The following is a 20,000-nucleotide window of genomic DNA, read 5'->3' on the forward strand; positions in this document are numbered from 1 at the left end:
ATTGTAATCATACTATTTACCATATATTACATATCAAATTCATATTATACATAATACATTTTATTACATACATATTTTAAATATGAATTCATATTATGTGCTTTTTCCCCCTAATTTTGCGCATAGAAAGTCATGGACTATAAACCAGAGATAAATTGACTGTTATGAAAACTATTTTGTTATAAAGCATTTATAAAGTGATTATAACTGATTGATAAACATCATGCAAACATTTCATGGTAGCAATGGTTAATTATGTCAATGTTTATTAACTGTTCATTGCTTGTTTCATTAAATGATAGTAACGGACACAACTTCTGATTTTTAATAACGTTTTAGTTCATGTTGAAATTAACATTAATTAAATGAATACATGCTTTAGGACTATTTTTTTATTGTTAGTTCTTGTTAACTAATGCAGACTGTGTTACGTGACCCGAAAAGTTGAAGCCAAACAGTGTGTCTCTCTCTTTAGTGATAATCAGTGACACTTCAATCATCGACATTTCCACTGCAACTTCCTGTCAGCCGTAATCCTCTGCCTCAGGGTTTGAAGCTACCTTTGACCCTGACCCCTTTAGATCGCACACACACACACACATGTGTGTATGTTCACACATGCACAAGCTCACATACAGCCCAAGGTGATTGCCTTTGCTCTCATCAATGTGTGCAATAAACTACCAAAAATGCACTTGTCGGTACAAACCTGTTTGAGCGAGGTGCACTACAGGACAGCGTGAAGGAAGTGTGGAGTGAATGATAAGCCTATAATAGTCAAACTTGTTTATTCAAGAAATAATTGTGTAAAGAAAAGGATGTGAGGATGTGTGTTTTTTTTTTTTTTTTTTTTAAATAGAAAATAATAGGACAAATCATCACTCCTCTTTAAATTTGTGCTCATCAAGTTGTGTCATAGATTAAAATGATCAATGTATTACCAGTTTTTAAGGCACAACCCAGGTAAATTACACTTTTATTGACTGTTTTATTGTCTTGAAGTTGACCCAGGCCTATAAAACGGCTAAGTACATTTTTCACAGACTTTTTGCCGCAAGCAATTTCTACAACAAAACCTTTTCCACTGTGTTTTGTGTTTCATTCCGCTCCATATTCGTAGTTCCATATGTGCATCTGTATACATGAATCTGATCCATAAAGTGTCGATGCTGGTGACTTAATGCCTGCAACACAATTGCAAGGTTGAGCATAAAAATATACCTGGTTAATGTGAAGATGTAAATCCTACTGTGGTATTTTAAATATAGACTTATCCTACTGCGATGAACATACAGTACATACGTAGAGCACATTACGTATGCTTGGCGCACAAGAACAAAACTTAGATCTCACACATCAAGCACGCACGTTTGAGTTTCAGTTTAGCATATTTGAAAGTGTTGACACTTTCATAGGAAGAACAAAGAATAATGCATGAGAGAATATTAAAATATCTTCATTTGTGTTTTGTGTGAAGATTAATGAAGTCTTCGAATGTCATTAGGGTGAGAGAATGCTGTCAGAATTTTTTTGTTTCGTTTTTCTTTTCTTTATATTTTACACTTGTGGTCATCAACTTGTGAGATTTCAGAGGACATGCCGACATTTCTGGTAAGTGAACATAGTGAGCAAATTATACTAAATGGCTTTTATGTTGCATTCTGGGAAATTCTATGAAACAAAAGTCTGCGCACTGGAACCATTTTGACAATGACTGACTTCTAGTGCACTTATACTGAATGAGAGAGCTGATTGAGACTCAACTTCACTGTTTAAAACGATTTTTCAAAGTCGTAAATAAAACAAAGATTATTGGAGTACATTTTACAAGAAAATACTTTGGCCCTGTCCCAAATGGAACCCTACGCCTTTGCGATCTTCCTCCGTCCACACTTTCATGATGCCTCTTCGGCCCTGTCCCAAATGGCACAATTCATGTGCACTTGCGATCTTTTTGCGACTTACACTGGCTACCGCGTGTCCGTTAAGTACATGAGACCGTAGAGTGTCCCATTTGTCATTTTAGGTTTCAGAAGGGTGCTCACGAGCGCCCCCTTTGCAGTCGATATGCGCCCTCGATGCACACTATTGCCGAGACCGCACTGATGCGAGCTCCTCACCAGACTTCTTCCCAACAGTCAAAGTGGCGTTACGTCACAAAAGTGCGGACTCGTAGGAAGACCGTGAGTGTTTAGGGTGCCATTTGACTCACAGGTAGAAGTCTGCTGCAGAGTTTGAGGCCTCAATAGTGTGCATCGATAGTGTGCATCGAGGGCGCATATCGGCTACAAAGGGGGGTGCTCACGAACATCCTTATTAGGACTTAACCTAAACCTAAAATCTTGTGCACGCCATTCACATGATCCCAAGTGCACAAGAAGTGTACCATTAAGGACACGGTCTTTCAGTGTTTCTACTTCAAAATTGCATGTTTAACTTAATGTGATACTTGCCATTTTTTTATTATTTGTGAAATTTACTAGCAATTTCTCAGTGAAAACAGCTTCAAAGTAACATTTATTTATGTAGTTATAGTTCATGGTATGTATCTACATAGTTCAAGATAGTATGTCTATCTAGCAAATCAACAAACATGAAATCATCATATCAGACCTCCAAAATTAATGGCATCTTTATTAAATGTTATTAAATATGCAAACACACACACATACAATAAAAACGACATAACGTTTGGGTGAAAAAGGATTCCCCTCAAATATCTATCTATATAGTCTTCTCCTCCAAAAACAAAGGTATAGTCACCCAATAAAATTCAGTATGTACACCAGAAAAATAGTGTTTTTATATCAAAGAAGGAATATATTTTCAATATTTGTTGTTAGCCAAACACAGAAAAAAAACTATACAAATAAAATCTTTGCAAAAGGCAACATTGGTTTGAAAGAGCTTATGACATGCAGGATAGAAGAGGCTGTGATGGGACGTCACTCAGATGTAGGCATGTGCCGAGCTGCCACGGGCTTCGACATGTCCCGCAGATTTTCCTTTTTCTTGGCCGTTTTTTTTTTTTTTTTTTTTACTAGTTCGAGTTTGATTTATTAATTGCTTTGCGCCCCTGACAGATTAAGTGGTTTTTCTTACAGTAATAAAACCAGCCTGCACTTAGTGGTGTCATACTGCGCCACACCACAGAGGGGGAAAAGGGTTCAACGTTTTTTGTTGTGTTTTTTTTTTCATTCAAAGGGAATGAAATGGGAAGAAACATACAATAGCTAGCATGCTCCATCTGGGAGTTCATATATCATGTGTTTCAGCCTCAAAGAATAGTACTAAACGGCCGTGCAAAGGTTATACACACACACACGAAAAAAAAAAAAAAAGAAGTGATTTGAAGAAAGGATTCGGTTGAAATACAATGAATTCGAAGCATGTCACGCATAAAACGAACAAAAGAAACTCCTTTTCTCTGCAAATAGAAAAAGAAAAACACATTGTCGTTTGGCAGAGAGTGGGCACTTTGGAAGCTTTACTTAAATCAATATTCCCTTTAATGTTTTCTCAAAATTTATGTTCTTTTTCTGTATAAGCTGACAGATTCTTTATCCATTGAGATGTTGAATGGATAAAGCTAATCTTTACCCAAACTGGACAATCCTGCTTTAAAAAGAGCCACATTTTCTCACGTGAAATCCAGAACTCTGTACATGTTTACACTGGTATTCATACTAACCCGTCCTATTAACTTTTAATGGCAGCAGCTTCATGGAAGTGTAAAAAAAGGAAAAAATACCTCAAAGGGCACTTTAGCTATTCAAATATATGTGTTTTGGCACAGAATCCCAAGCTACAGTACACAGGTGCACTGTAAACTACAGGCGCAATTAAACAGGTACTATTTACAGGGAAAGAGAGAGAGAGAGAAACACTTACTGTTTGTTCATTTAGAAGGCGCTGAACCGGTGAGTCTGTGCGATGTTGCCGTATCTGGCAGCATATTATAAAATGTTTTATAAAATACATTTCAGAAAGGCAGCTGTATGACATTTAAAGCAATGTTACAATCTTGATCACTGCATCGCCATATGTAGCGGAAAGTATTTGGACACTTCGGCGTACTGTAAAATGCCTGCATGTCATTGCATTAGACAACAAAATCCGCAAACAAATGGGCTCAGTGTGATTTTTGGTGGATGCATTGTATATGTATTTTGTCCAATTGTTTCATCATTTAACAACAGCAAAAGCATATTTTTTGTGTGTGAAATGAAACTTTTTGGGTAATACAAGCCACTTGGTTTGATGCTTTGTCGTTTTGCAATGACACTCACACATTTTTGTGTCTAAAGCACCCCTATACTGTTTGGTGCCTCTTCAAATCAGGCTTGGGAAGCCGTTTAACTGTCTTTGAAAAGTCTTTCAGTAGCTGTCTTTGGTTGTGCATCAGCATGGCTGTGTTTAGCTGGTGGTCATTTCTTCTGACGGAGATGGAGGAGCGTGTCCTAGCGCCGGGGTTTCCGGACAGGCCGACTCGGTGGGTGTAGAGGATGTACTGAGATCTTGAGGTTGAGATTGGAAGACCTCCTTTTCCACAGGCAGCTTCTCCTCCTCCACCAGTTTGGCCGCCAGCCGTTCCTCGGCCTCGATCTCCTCTGTGGTCGGGATGGAGTTCTTCTTAGGTCGGCCTTTAGGCTTGGTAGGAGCCTCGTGTCCTCCTTTTAGCACCTGGAGAAACAGGGACACGTGAAAAATGTGGGCCTAGTCAAAGGTGAGGATGGTTATTACAGTGATTAAGGGAAGATATATAGCCATTTGGGCTGGCCCTCAACGCTCGTTTTTCTCAGAGGTGAACGCGCTGTGGATCTTTTGTTCCTGCTTTGAGAGGTCGATCGCGCTGACGTAGACCTGTACTGTCCTTTAAATCATCGTCCCACACACACTCACCGAGCAGCCCGGGGCCGTAGCTGTTACACACACTGATTGTATTGAGTGCCGAGAAGGGCAGCTCAACACCGTCTAATGGATTTTTAATGATATGTCTCAGAGTTTCCATTTCCACACAGAAAGCTTTGGTGGATTTTCAACACAGATGTTTTTATTGATACAAGATGACAGTATCTTAACGACCTAAGTTATCTACACAGACAATCTTATGAACTTGTGATGTTAGCCTTGAGCGAGCTCGTTCGACTCACCATTTTCTTCCATTTCATGCGTCTGTTCTGGTACCATGTCTTCACCTGGAGCTGAGTGAGTCCCAGAGACTGAGCCAGGTCCAATCTGCACACACACACACATACAAAGCGCAGGTTAAAAGAAAGTGCATAAATCAAACACAAATAGGTTATTATTCTGTTCCAAAAGTCAAAGACCCCAAAAGTAAGAAACTAAATGATGCTACAACCTAAGATACATATTTATGCCAAATTATAAGGTGGTATTAAAATAATAATAAATAAATGATTTTAAAAAGCGGTAACCCAAAATAATTTAATTGTGAGTACTCACTTACTCACCCACTTAAAATATGGGTGTATGTCTTTTAATAAAACTGAATGTGTAATAAGAAGCAATTAAAAAAAAATTGAATCTGAAAATGCTGAATGTGAAGGAAATGTGTTTCTAGAGAACAGCCATAATTGTTCAGCCTGGGAATTAATTTGTTCCACTGAAGTATTTGAAAAAATATATTATGGGCATATTTTTAATAAATCAATTCATCTTAATAAAAATAAAAAATAAATAATATCTACAGCTTATATGTGTGTGTGTGATTCCAAATCAGACACTTCTGAGTATTGTGAACCTATAGGCAGTGGCAGGTCAGTTTAGGAGCAGAGCATTTCTGACCTGTAAAAACCCTCAAGCAAGTAACACGAACGACTGCAAAGAAGGCGGGAAACTTCAGAACTGGAAGTAATTGACCGAAATCCCAAAGTCACCTGTCGTCCTACACATAAAAGCCAGTGGGTGGCCATCTAGAGTGCAGATGTAGATCTAATCACTGCAAAATTCCCAAAGCTGGCATGACATATCAGAGAGTTCTGCCAAGCTCTGAACTGAAGAGTCTTCCCAGGCCGAATGTAATCGCAGACCTCCCGTGGAATGCCATCACGCTTTATCTGGACAGAACAAGGACAAGGTAATCCAGTCATGGAGCTCCTGACTTGCCCGAAGGCAATAGTAGATCTTTTCGGGGCACTTGGGCAGGCAGCGCATGACTAATGCAGCGATTGGTCTGCGGGAACTTGATAGGCAAGGAGGGGGACGTGCGAGATGGGATTCGAGGGAACGAGAGAGCCACATATCAAACGAGCGCACAGATTTCTGCTACATCTACATCGAGAGTCACGCAGGATTACACAGCTCCTCTGTTGAGCCTCTCAGAGAGTCATATGAGGTGCAGTGATCTTCTGGAAATGAGCAGATTAACACTCGCTCTCAAAAGCCCTTGACTTCGCGCTTTCCTCTTCTCTTCCTCTTTATCTGTTTATTGTCTCATTTTCCTCCTTTTTCTTCTAAGTTGTGCATTGTATGAAAAACTAAATGTTTAATATCCTTAAATGGCGGTACTATGGTAAAGATGCGAACACTATGGTATTTTATTACATCTAATTTATTACGTTGCAGCAGAATACTCGATTTTGATTGGTCAATTGCAGCAAATATATTTTTATGTATTTTGAATCTGGGTATCAATTTCCTAAACATTATGTCTCTAATTCTGTGGTCTCTTTTAATATAAAATATTCAGTATTCATTTTTATTATTACATTTTATTATAGTGAGACTCTCTCATCCCAGTCTCACATAATTACATATATATATATATATATATATATATATATATATATATATATATATATATATATATCAACAATAATAATTTCATAAAATATTCAATTAAAACTGTACCACCAATTACATTTTGCACCAGGTATTTTCATAGGTAATACCACTGTATTTTTAGTGCTTTTATTGACGCTAAAAGAAAACAAACCTTAATTGTCTTGCAAACTGACAGAGTAAAACATGAAAAATGTATTTATTTATTTGTTAAGTGTCACATGTCATATCACACTGAGGTGTGTTTAAGCTAAACGTACGAGTGGTGGGGATTTTACTTTTTTTAAGCTGCAGTCGGGCTGTCTGTCATTTGTGGCTGTTTCTGTGCTGTAATTGGTGGTAAGAAAAGCACCTCTGTGTTTGTGCTTATTATTCTTCAGAGAGAAACCACACACACACACACACGCTGCATTCCAATGCCGGCACACTCCTTGCAACTATGAGCCTAATTTAAGCTCAGTTTGGGTTCTGACATTTATTCATAATGATGATGAAGATGATTATAATCATCTCTGCCTCATAAAAAAAAAAAAAAAAAAAAAAAAAAACATTAAAACTTCATGATATAAATCATTACGTTCCATATTGCGACATGTTTTTTATTGCTTTCATGTTCTGATTGTGTGGCCTAGGCGGACAAGCCAAAAACAGCACAACACCTTCAGGTCGTCTTTGAGATTGATCAACACAAACCCGAGGCGTTTTGAGGCCCATTCCTCAAACTTGCCAGAAGATGAGGAATTCCCCTCACTTGTTTTTCATTCAGCCATGAATGAATTTGTTCGTTCCTGAGGCAAAGTGTGTGACAGAGTGATAGAGCAGAGGCTAACCATGACCTAGCGGTGAACTAAGCGGCCTTGAGCCAAAACCTTTCCCAAATGACCCGACAGGACCCAACAAAACAGACTCTTTCGTGCCAGCTTTTCTTGCAGAACTTTGCATACTTGGGTCAGTGATTTCTGAGAAAACTACTTATTATTCTAAATTAAGAATGAATAATAAATTGGTAACTATATCGGGATCAATCATGCATAGTTTTATTTTTATTACACACTATAATTATTATTTATCAGTCTGATTAGGCTATACATATATATATAAAATTTATTTAAACATAATATTTAAAAACAAGCCGTAATATTGTTTTATTCTAATAGTAATAGTATATGATAAAATAAAACTATGATTGATCCTGATATAGTTACCAATATATTATTTATTCATATGCTTTTTCCTGTCCTTACAATAAAATTGCCAACCTAGAATTTTCTATATGGTTTTTCCTGTGAGCTTTTTTTTTATGCGATTTTTTTTTTTTTTTTTTTTTTTTTTGCCAAACAATTTTGTCAGATAAATACCTTAATACCTTAAATAAATGTTTTGTTCTTAAACATGTAACACTTATAGTAAAACATTTTCTTCACATTTTGATGGTTTAATCGAAGTTGTGGGGTCGTTTAAAAAAAAAGAAAACACTTTTGTTCACTACTATCTATCTATCTATCTATCTATCTATCTATCTATCTATCTATCTATCTATCTATCTATCTATCTATCTATCTATCTATCTATCTATATGTCTGTGTGTGCATGTGCGCGTGTGTGTGTGTGTGTATACTTTCATAACTCATTTTAGCTAATCTTCTGCATGGATGCTCAATCAAACAATACTTCATCTTTGAGTCGATATGAGACCACAACTGCATGACGCATGGCAATATTTGTTTTCTTGTTTTATGAAAGAAAGGAGCGCTATCTGTAAAACAAAAGTGAATAAGTGGAGTGTGTAAGAGAGAGTCTTGCGGTGGCTGTCTTGACTTTGCACGTCTGGTGGTGCTGACAGTTTTCAGACAATTATGTCTGACAGCTCATATGTCGCTGAAGGACAGAATCCATCCTTAGGCTGTGTCTGACCAAAAATTCTGAGAATTGTTCGTGTGTGTGTATGTGTGTGTGTGTGTGTGTGTGTGTGTGTGTGTGGCAGACACGCTCAGAATCATTGTAGGTGGGACAGAACTGATTTTTTGGGGATTTTTACCCAAATACACCCTTAGGGCTCTAATGGAAACACATCCACTCCGGCCAAATCTAAACGCAGAGCCAAACCGAAATGGAAAATGTGTTATTGCCGGAAAAAAAAAACTGTCCCATGCGAGAAGACCCACGACACGTAAATTACCTCATCTCATTGTACAAAGCCCCAAAGTTTTTTTAAATACACCTGCGTGTGCTTTAAATGATTGGCATGAAATCAATGTAATACATTTTTGTTTGCTTTTCTTGGCATGTGTCCCTGTTGTCTTGAATGGGGTAGTGTTTCTTTTAAAGGCTTCTTTTGCTATTCGAAGCATGGCTGAAATGTTACTGTCGTCTTAACTACAACACTGAGCAATGTAATAGTTTGGCTAACAGTGATTTGCTTCAGATTAAAGTGTTTATTCCAGGCTTTATATGCACTTAGAATTATTTTCATTTATTGCTTATCACAATTACTATGCTTTCTTAAAGTCAACATCAAATCTCTGTTTCATTGTGCAAGATTCATCATTGCACATTGCCAAATTCAAAAATGTTTTTATCTGTATATATATATATATATATATATATATATATTCATTATATAATGCCAATTTGGTATGTTCAAATCAATTCCCAGAAATAAACATGTAAAAAAAAATCTAATTTTAACAGTTTTTTTTTTTTAAATGTCATATTTTTTTCACATATTTTAAAATAATGTATTTGTCAATAACATTTTCACATTTTCAGTATAACTTTGACAGGCCATGTACGAGGCACAAATACTGCACTGTAAAAAAATATTTGCATGATTTATGATCACAACTTTTTATCTTTTGCCAAATCAACCTTTTTAGATTTGTGTAAATTTATGTGGTTCAGATTACATAATATTTTGAGTTTCTATCAATTAAACCAATTTCCTTCACTATATTTACTCAAATATTTTATTTCAATGAACTCAAAATTTTAAGTCAACCAGGTAACTTACTTTTTTTTAAGTTAAACCAACAATAATGTCTTACAGTGTGCAGAAATGCCCTCGCACACAGTAAAATCAAGTGTAAAAGCCCTCTCTGACCTGTCGGGAGTGGAGAGGTATTTCTGCTTCTGGAACTTCTTCTCCAGGCCCAGGAGCTGCAGCTCCGTGAAGATGGTGCGGCTGCGGCGGGGTTTCTTCAGTCGCGGGGCGGAGTGCTCCGTCTCTGACTCGCTGCTGATGCTGACGGGGGTCTCGCTGTGCGTGGGCTCGGAGGTGAGCGGGTGCTGGGGTGAGAGAAGGGGCAGGTGTGGAGACTGAGGCTGGTGTGTGATCACGGAGAGGAGAGGGTACGATCTCAGAGGGGTAGAGCCTGGGAGAACACAGTCAACGAAACGCTCTTGTTAGCACTGATAGCACACAAATATTGACAGAAAACATTAATGAAGAGGCAACTCTTTATAATAAGGTCACATTGATTAAAATGTTTATCTCGAAAGCAACGTCAACGACCGCGCCAAACACTGTAGGCTGGCTTCACATTCCTCTGGTGCGCAGGCCTCAAAATCAAATCATAATGAAAAAAGGCTCGAAACTATGGAAACTTGTTTCCGCCACGGAATAAAAAAGCTGATTGCGACTTTTTTCACTCACAATAACACTGCTTTTCTTTATATCTCGCAGTTTGGACTTTATTTCTCACAATCTCAAAAAAAAAATATATATATATCTCAATTCTGAGTTTATATCTCACAATTCTGACTTCATTTCTTACAATAATGAGTTCATAACTAGAAATTCTGACTTTTTTGTCACAATTGCAAGTTTATAATTCAGAATTTTTACTTTTTTCTCACAATTGTGAATTTATAACTCTTTTTTTTTAATTTAAAAAAATGTAAAAATGTAAAATGTAATTAAATTTTTTTTTACAATTTTTGCAATTTACAAGCTGCTAAAGTGAGCCAGCTGAACCCCTTTTCTTAAACCAGCCATCATGTCCGAGTGAACTCAAAGCCTGTAATGGTCTCGACCCGCGTCAGTAATGGTGTAGGTAAGTGTTAAGAGTTTTGCCCTGTGAGATGTAAGGTGCTGAACTGGAGGTCTGCAGTGGTGATGTAACTGCTGTTTCACACTGAACTCTGAGGATGATGATACACGCTGTCACCGACACAATGCACTCTGGGTAATAATTTTTAACTGGGGCATCTGTACGCCCTCCCTTACAGTTGTAATACTTCCAACTCTCTCTCTCTTTGTCTCCTGCTCTTTCTTTAGTCAGACATCAGCGAGACGCCAGAGTCCATAAAATGCAACACGGGACCCGTCTGAGCTGAGAGAGAGCGTAATACCTCCAAGAGAAATAAAGCTTGTTGTGTCATCAAGCTAAAAAAAAAAAACTGATCCTGTGATTTATTGAAGTAAAGTGAGAATGGAAGAGCGTTTTGTGAAATGAATACATCACGTCATGTCCCTTTCACAGGCAAATTGGTCACAATCTTAATTCACGTAAGCTCTTATGCCTCTACAGTCTTATCTGATCGTCTGATTGCTTAGATAAAGAAATGACTGTGGTAAAGCCAAAATATTTGATCAAATAACATTTCCTTATTGAATATGACCTGAAGGAAACATTTAAAGGCATTAAGGTGTTGTACTTGTAGTTGTTTACTGAAATATTACATTTCCTCTCTTAAATACTGTCACCCTCCTTTTTTGAGCATAGATATGAACATAAATGGTTGTAATTCATGAATTATCTGTAATACAGACCTTAGGCTGGTCTCTTTTTAAAGATAGTATTAGTATTATTATATAAGTATATTATTACAGATTATTCAGTGCTTTGAAACACGGAAGCCCAAACTAAAACAGCTGACTGTATAAATGCACTGATATGTACCCCATAATTTAAAAGAGGCCAGGCTATATGTATAAGTACACTATAATTACAATAAGGCCCGTAGTGTATGTTCTCGCTAAATTTCTCCAAACATAAGAGTGTTGCCTATCACAGTAGTAGAATAAGCACCCCTCACTTCTAAAATACTTATTCAAATAATTGACTAATTTTCCTGGTTGTTACCCCCTTATTCCACAAACTTTACCTATTTTTTTCCCTTATACCGACACGTACATGCTTTATAGGTACACTATAACTACCGAAAGTTACGATGTAAATTCGTTTTACTTGCGCAGTACTCTGCGGGATGTAGGCTAAAGCGTTACAGTAGCTTTAAACTGTTATAGAAGTTTAATTTTACTGCAAATGAAATGTATTGAACTAAACATATTCAATTCTATCTCACGACCAATTCGTACATGTTTTGCGAGGTGGCTAATTCGTACGATTTGTCTAAACCCCAGTGATGGGTGGGTTTAGGGGCGGGGTCAGGGGTCGGTCATTTGTACGAATTCATACGAATTAAAATACGTACGACTGAGCAAAAGTCATACAAATTAGCCACCTCGTAAAATACACACGAATTGCCGTGAGATCGGCTTGACATTTTCTGTTATACAAAATATATATTTTACAAAACAAATTGGACTCTAAAATTGCTCGAGAAAAAAAAAGTCGTATGTCTAACCAAGTTGTGTTCCAAATTTATAGTTGGTATCACAAAAATGTAGCCGACTAAAATGATTATACGAATTATTCCTAATTTGTGATGATTGCTAAAATATGTGATAGGGAAAAAACTAAGAATAAAGTGTCTTGAGCTTGTGTTCACCACAGACCTTATTTCAGGCTTTTAACCACAAACCCGTTCAAAAACTCCAATGACTAGGAGACGATGGAAGCGGAAGTGCTAAAATGCTAATTGGTTTCTGGGTTTCGGCCTACAAAAATATGCCATCCCTGCAGCACTCTATGGTTCTGAAGAGTGAATCATACAGACCCGCACACAGTCATGTACATTGTTAATGAGCAACATAGTGGAAGGACAGAACATTTTTCCACACACACAAAGGCACAAACATGCATGTACTCACACTCGCACACAAATCAGGATGATCTCATTGTTGTCGATGCAACACGTCTAGGCATGACATCCCTTCTGGCTCATCTGTTTAACTCTGTTTTTCCCTCTTTCCCTCCCTGTTCTTTCTTCAAAATCTATAACATCTATCACTCAATTCAAATCTATCTATCCCCCTGACACTGTGTGTAGCCTGTAAATATTTGTTCTGTGTAATTATCGCAACAGCAGACGCATAGACATGCTATTTCTCTCATTTGTAGCAAATTAATCACAAACCTGTTACACCTTCACATTTACACTAGTTCACTTTTATTAGACAACCAACGAGCTGCTTAACCGTATCCTAGGTCTCAGTTAATTAGCTCACTTACTTAAACGAGTCAGTGAGATCATTTTCCCGAGGCCTTATTATTATAACGCCACACTTCTGGATTAAGTCGTGCTCGTGTTTTGAGGAAAGTAGTGTGAAAATTGCGTTCTAAAAAAAGCGGTAGCATTTCATTTGACCTAAAAATATCCAAGGCGGTTTTTGGTGTTGCGTTTCCTTGTTATGACATGCCGGGTTCAGGAAATCTTTTGTGCCTCGAGTTCAACATCTTGACCTGCCATTCATGTGTCGTGAACGGAGTGACAAGTTTTCATGACTCGCAATCAAGCTGAGAACCTCGTGCTTTCTCCCACTGATGGCTGAAAAACAGTAGCAAACGTTAAGCTCTTGATTGCGCTCTTTCAGTCCTGTCTTATTTTCCCTGACTGATTGGATTCCAGCGAGATGATTTCATTTGGCACTTGATGAACATTTGAACTCTTAATAACACGGTACAGTTTGGTTGGTTGGGCCATGTGGTGACAGATTTAATGTTTCATCACTCGTTTGTGTTTTTATTTCTCAATATTTATTATCCAGCAAGTTCTGAAGAACAGAAAAAAAACACACAAGATAGACTCTGCAAGCGAATGGATAAACGTCTCTTGCTGAAGCCGAATTTGCCTAAGCAAGATAATGTTTGTTAATGCAGCTGATGGATTTCTGTTTGACTCTTCCAGGAATCAAACAACTTCTTTAGACTTAAGCAGTGTATACTTCTGTCAGTAATACTTATAAATGTTTAGGCATGATACAAAACCCTGTGAATGATTTGGCATGTTTGCCCGAAGGGTGAATACAGCTAAGATCTCATGAATTAGATATTCACCCTGATAATGCATTTCCATAAATGTGTAAAGCCGCACCCTCCGGGTTGCATCATGGGTGAGGTCTGACAATCGTGACAAAATGCGTCCGTAATTGTGTGTTTTATGTATATATGTGTGTGAACATAACTGGTTCTCGTCTGAATGGCATTGCTTTTATTGTCTGCAGTTAATAAATGTGAAGACAGGTTGTGGACGGTTGTGATCGTTTACTCCTCTAAGGGAGACTCATCCTCCTATTAGGCTGTTTTTCAGCATGCTGTCATAGAAGATTACACTATCAACGATTTGTATCTGCATCTCCTCCTTTCAGAAATGCTTCTAAAAGCCTTTCCCGCGTCCTAGTTAAAGACATGTCTTCAAACGAAATATTAAAACCTGTTATTACACTCTCACGTCAAGTTTGTAAGTGGTAGGACCAGGGTGTGTGGGGGTTGGTCTTTATAGGATGTGTGAATATTGTATATAGAAATATACAATTATAGTAATGAATGAAACTTCCACACGCAGGTGATTGACAGATAAACTGTGCACTCCTATTTCAATGTTGTGGATATTTTCAGCGAACAGTTTGCTTTGTGCATTCAGTCTAACCGCATTGAAGAGGGAACTGAACTGTGTAAATGCATTTTAAACGCATTATGTTCTTTGTCCATGCAATAAATGCACGTCCCTAAAAGAGTGCGGTTTTATAGTGAATAGGCCATTTAATCAATAATGTTAATGGTAGCCTATGTACAATTTCAGAGAGGTATGCACAATTTCACCAAGTACAACATGTTCCTGGATCAACATCTTGATTGATCCTGGACCAATCAGGTTTGAGGGACAAGTTTACAGTTTAGGTCTAGTTTAGGCTTAAAACCAAGGTTAGATGCTTCTACATCAGTGTTATTCACCTATCATTTCCTTCTGATTTTAGGGATAACTTATGGGTACGGTTAGGTTTAGTGGTAGGTATCTTCATATCTACACATAAAGTTTCATATTACGGGTATTGCACACATATGAGAAGTCAGGGCTGAAATCAATTTGAGTTTGGAAAAATTGGACCTTCGCCTAAACGTCTTTTATATTTAAATACGTATAATTGCTTGTTTTGTTTATGAAATATCATGTCATTTTCTGCTAATTGACTGCAGACTCTCCTGTAGTATTTTGACATGTCGTACAGCGGCTCCTAGTGGCGAACAGCGTTTACAGTATGAGCTCAGAGTTATGATGATGAGGGAGAGTCCAGAGCCAGTGGCCTTTCAGTGAGTGCCAGTCTTAATGCCAGCTACATTCTATATTAAGCATTACCATCCATTGATGTGCTGGCATATAGAATATCTCACACCCCTCAGATTGAAAAGAGACAGTGCGCGCAGCGTTCTGATATTCGGCCTGGATATTCTATCCTCACCCCTGGCCTGCCAAAACTCTCACACTGCCTTTACCTCACAGCTGGACTTACAAACACAAGGAAGCATGTGCGCATTCAAGCATGCATGTGTATGACTTCATACATGTGTATGTATACGTCCGTGTGCATGTTGTGTTGTGCTTACATGGGCTACGTGTGTGTTTGAAGGGTTGTGTGTGAAGAAAGTGAGTAAACTGCTAAAGCTATTTTTATCGTGGTCCCATCCATTCAGAGGAAGTGTCTCCGATTTCACAAACTGCACAGCAGGAATGAGGGAGCAAAGATGCTTTCTGTCAACACACATCGAGTCCGGAGTGGATACTTTGCGCTTTTCTGGCCTAGTTTGGAATTTTGCACTGCAACACTTGCTGCTAAATCACTTTCATTTGTCGGTAACGCTTTATTTTACAGTGTCCTTGTTACAAGTACTTATTATAGTATAAATCTTGCGAAATTACATGCAACTAACCCTAAATGTAATTAATATAACTTAGAGTCAACGGAATGTTCAAAAGGGACCATCGAAATAAAGTGTTACCCTTTATTTTTGTTACAGTGTACAATTAAGTAACTAACTCTCATTAGAGTATTAGTAGAGTGTCTTCTTAATATCTGCTAACTCTTTATTTGATGCAACTCTGCAAGTACATGTCAACTTATTCTAACCCGAACCCTAACCTAACAGTCTATATGAGAGTTACTAATAGAGTTAGTAGACATGTCGGTGCAACGTTACTTGCATTCAACAGAATGTGTTAAAGGGACCAAATAGCGTGAAACCAATTTGTCTGAGTAATGAATTGTTACTCAGTTTTATACACAAATACATGTGGAAATATCAAACCTCACATCTCCAATACTGGCTTCGTCATCATTTTAATATGCTCTGGTGACGCCTGGTTGTGAAATGAGCAAAAATGATAAAGGAAAATGTCTTTATGGTTTTGTGTTAAAGGTTAGCGAAACAAGATAAAGCTATCCCTTAAAGCAAAACAGGATTTGCTGTGAGATCAGTCATTCTGACCTGAAAAACTTGCTTGTCTTACAAGTGTCAAAACAGTAACACTTAGTTTTACGGAGATTTTATCCGGTCGTACAAGAAGACAAAAAAATGAAATGGACTGCACTGGTATGGATAACTGTCAATACTGTACATTTTCTGCACGTGTTGGGAACGATTATATACATTGAGTATATGGAACAGTGAGTTTGTTTTCAAATGACAACCGGAATAATATTTGATCTGCGACGATGCTCTCTTTGGAAAATCGCATCGGAAACCACAGAGCTAAGTCCTTGCTAAACCTTCGGATGGGTCACAAATGCACTTAATCAATCCCTTAAACCTAATTACACGCGGGCCGCTACCAATACTGCATGACACCATCATGATCTTCAGGGTCAAACGCTTTTGTACACGTCCCATGTTGGCTGATGTATTACAACCCGGATTAATGGCATGCCAGGAACATTTGAAAACGTCTTGTGAACTTCGCACAATGCTTCTCATCACGATGGAATGACATCGCACCTGTTGCTTCAGGATGTCATACCTGACTGCATCCTATGTTGCATAGTCAAGTGTGTGGCAACAGTTCTCTAAATAGATAAATGTCCTGTGGCTTCCAAGAGTTTGTGTTCCTTGGGGCAAGTAAGAGGAGAATATGTCATTATTTTACCACAGATACCCAACTCATTATAAATGTGACAGTTTAAACGAATGAAACAAATGCAGTTTGGAGAATGTGCTGGCACCTGAACCCTGAGGTCAGTGAAGCAAAACCCTCAAAACATGGTGTGCAGAAAAAGGTTTAAAGATGAAATATGATGAGAGTGTTGTCTGGCTGTGCAATGATAAATCATCAGTGAGGTGTGGTGATATTTCAAAGGAGTGTCAACTATTAATCTATTGAACTGTCAAAACATTTCTGTGGCCATTATTATTTAATTTAATATAATTTGAGCTCTATCTGGTGCAAATAAAATAAATATGTGTAATGTGTATATGAGATGAATGTTAGATGTTGACAATATCAGTCAGCAATCAGACAAAGTTAATGTAAAGGTAATAAAATACATATACGTTCACGCAATTAAATCAATCACACAATTTTATGTTATAAGATTCAATGTAATTTCGCTGTAAGCTGTTTCGTTATCTCGTGTGTTTTCGTCAGTGGATGTTGCTGTGGGTGCGAATTCAACTTTATCGCACAAACGGTGTTTACAGTTTAACTCTCGACCTACTAACATGTTTTGAATTTAAATGCGTCCAATCAACTCATTTAAATAGGAATATGAACATGTTAAAGCGCGCTTATATTGCGCAAGAAGACGGACCTCTTTAACGTCTATGGGTAAATGCAAGCAATGTTTATTATTTTCAAGTGGACGTGGTTTAATTAAGGGCAAAAATATCACTAATAAACGCAGTTTCCAGGCCGTTCCTTCGCAAACAATGGGTTTAGTAATATTGTATCCCCTACTATTAGTTCGTAAAGAGAAAAAAAGCGTGCATTATACACTGGCTAACACATTATAAGAAAGCAAAATACGTGGTACACTCAACTCGGGAAAAGCATCCTTCAAATTAGTATTGTTTAAAAAATATTGTTCAAATATTTCATATATAGCCTATGTATATATAAGACATGTCTACAGTGTGCATGCAACATGAAAGAGCATATGTGGCATGCACACTGTAGAAATGTTTTCATTATTAAACCTTCCATTTAACTTGTCACAATAATTTGTTTACTTTCTTCTCATATTATGACTATATTTTCCGCTCGATTTTATTTACTAGTAATTGCAATACAATTCAAAAAGTTCAACGCGTCAGATTTTCGTTTTAATGGGTTGAATTTGCAGTGCAGTGCAAGTATTGTTGTTTTTTCATTTATGAGGGAAAAGAAATTATTACAAATATAAAAGTCAAAGAGAAAGTGAGAAGACAAGAAAAGTGAAAGATATCAATGCCCATTCAAAATTACTCAGCATTTCAAATAACAAACAAAAATAATCTCTTGAAAACCTGTGAACTGGCGTCACTTACCCGAGCATGAATGCAGAGGTTTGGGTCTGACGATTAAAGAGGGACAAACCGAGTAAAGAGAAAGTTTCTCGAAGTAATCACATGTTTCCTTGGAGAGGATCTCGTCGATCATGAAAGTCTTGTATCGTCTTCTGACTGCTTTCAGCTGCGCGCTGCTCGCGAGTCTCAGCTCTGCTTGGCAATGCATAGTGTCCAGATACGCGCCTTCAGCGGGACGCTCGAGACAAAAGCTCTGATATTCGCCTCGTTAAAAGTTGTGTAAAACTTATTGCATGTGCTACTGATCTAAAACGACATCTCATCTGAACAGCGCTGGCGTGCTCTCGCTGCTGGTGTCTGCAGTGTCTCATTCATGAAGCGAGTGCGCGCTGCGCTCTGAGTCACCGCTATATAAACCAGCTCTCCTGTCACTACACAGCAGACACACTTCACGTCAATCACTCTCTCTCTCTCTCTCTCTCTCTCTCTCTCTCTCTCTCTCTCTACATAAGAACAATGAACCGGTTTGCTGCACCCCCAACTCTGAGTTAGATTTGATGGAATAACAGTTCATTTAGTGCTCGTTTAAAAGGCAGTATTTCTAATAAGTATTATTATGATCAGTAATATTATTTGTGTGCTGGTTCTTGTAAAAAAGAAAGAATAGAAATATGAAAACTATCTATCTATCTATCTATCTATCTATCTATCTATCTATCTATCTATCTATCTATCTATCTATCTATCTATCAAAGCTAGCCGTTTATCTGCAGAGGAAACACATGTGCTTTATTACAAATGATAAAGCTTCGCAATAAGCTTTGTTTTCCTAAAATCGCAAATGAGGTTCAGTCAGATTTGATTGTTTACAGTAAACAACAAAACGGAATTACATTTCATTTAGTGTCAATTTAAAAGTCTGCATTTCTAATTATTAGGCTGTCTATCTATCTATCTATCTATCTATCTATCTATCTATCTATCTATCTATCTATCTATCTATCTATCTATCTATCTATCTATCATAAATATGCAGAGGAAACACATGTGCTTTATTACAAATGATAAAGCTTCGCAATAAGCTTTGTTTTCCTAAAATCGCAAATAAGGTTCAGTCAGATCTGATTGTTTACAGTAAAGAACAAAACGGAATTACAGTTCATTTAGTGTCAATTTAAAATTATCTATCTATCTATCTATCTATCTATCTATCTATCTATCTATCTATCTATCTATCTATCTATCTATCTATCTATCTATCTATCTAGGCCGCCGCCTATCTATCTATCTATCTATCTATCTATCTATCTAGAAAATAAAAGAAACCGAATTATTCTTAAATATTCATGCTAAAAAATATATATATTTTAGCCTAAAATATATTTGAACTGAAGTAAACATGGATCGGGCATGCTATTTATTTAAAAGAGTTAGCATTTAAATTGAAAAGGCAACGAATTTTAATCATTTAAGGATTTATTTTATTGCGGTTATTTTTGTTGCTGCTGTTGTGGAAAACTCCTGTCGATACGGAAACGCCTGCGAGTCTTAAAGCTTTCAACGATCACCTACAGCAAC

The 20,000-nt window shown here is 37.4% G+C and overlaps 1 protein-coding gene across 1 annotated transcript; it reads right to left on the minus strand.

Annotated features, from left to right (window-relative positions):
- Nucleotides 1-2,498: 2,498 nt before the first annotated feature.
- Nucleotides 2,499-18,808, minus strand: barx2 (BARX homeobox 2). The gene is made up of 4 exons (XM_084409788.1): nt 18,444-18,808; nt 9,905-10,175; nt 5,154-5,238; nt 2,499-4,683 (listed from the first exon to the last, which is right to left on the minus strand). Exons 1-4 carry the CDS (start codon nt 18,628-18,630, stop codon nt 4,417-4,419), a joined length of 810 nt encoding a protein of 269 aa, XP_084265914.1. The 5' UTR covers nt 18,631-18,808; the 3' UTR covers nt 2,499-4,416.
- Nucleotides 18,809-20,000: the final 1,192 nt, after the last annotated feature.

The sequence above is a fragment of the Rutilus rutilus genome (genome assembly GCF_951802725.1).
Source record: "Rutilus rutilus genome assembly, chromosome: 5".
NCBI classification, from domain to species: Eukaryota; Metazoa; Chordata; class Actinopteri; order Cypriniformes; family Leuciscidae; genus Rutilus; species Rutilus rutilus.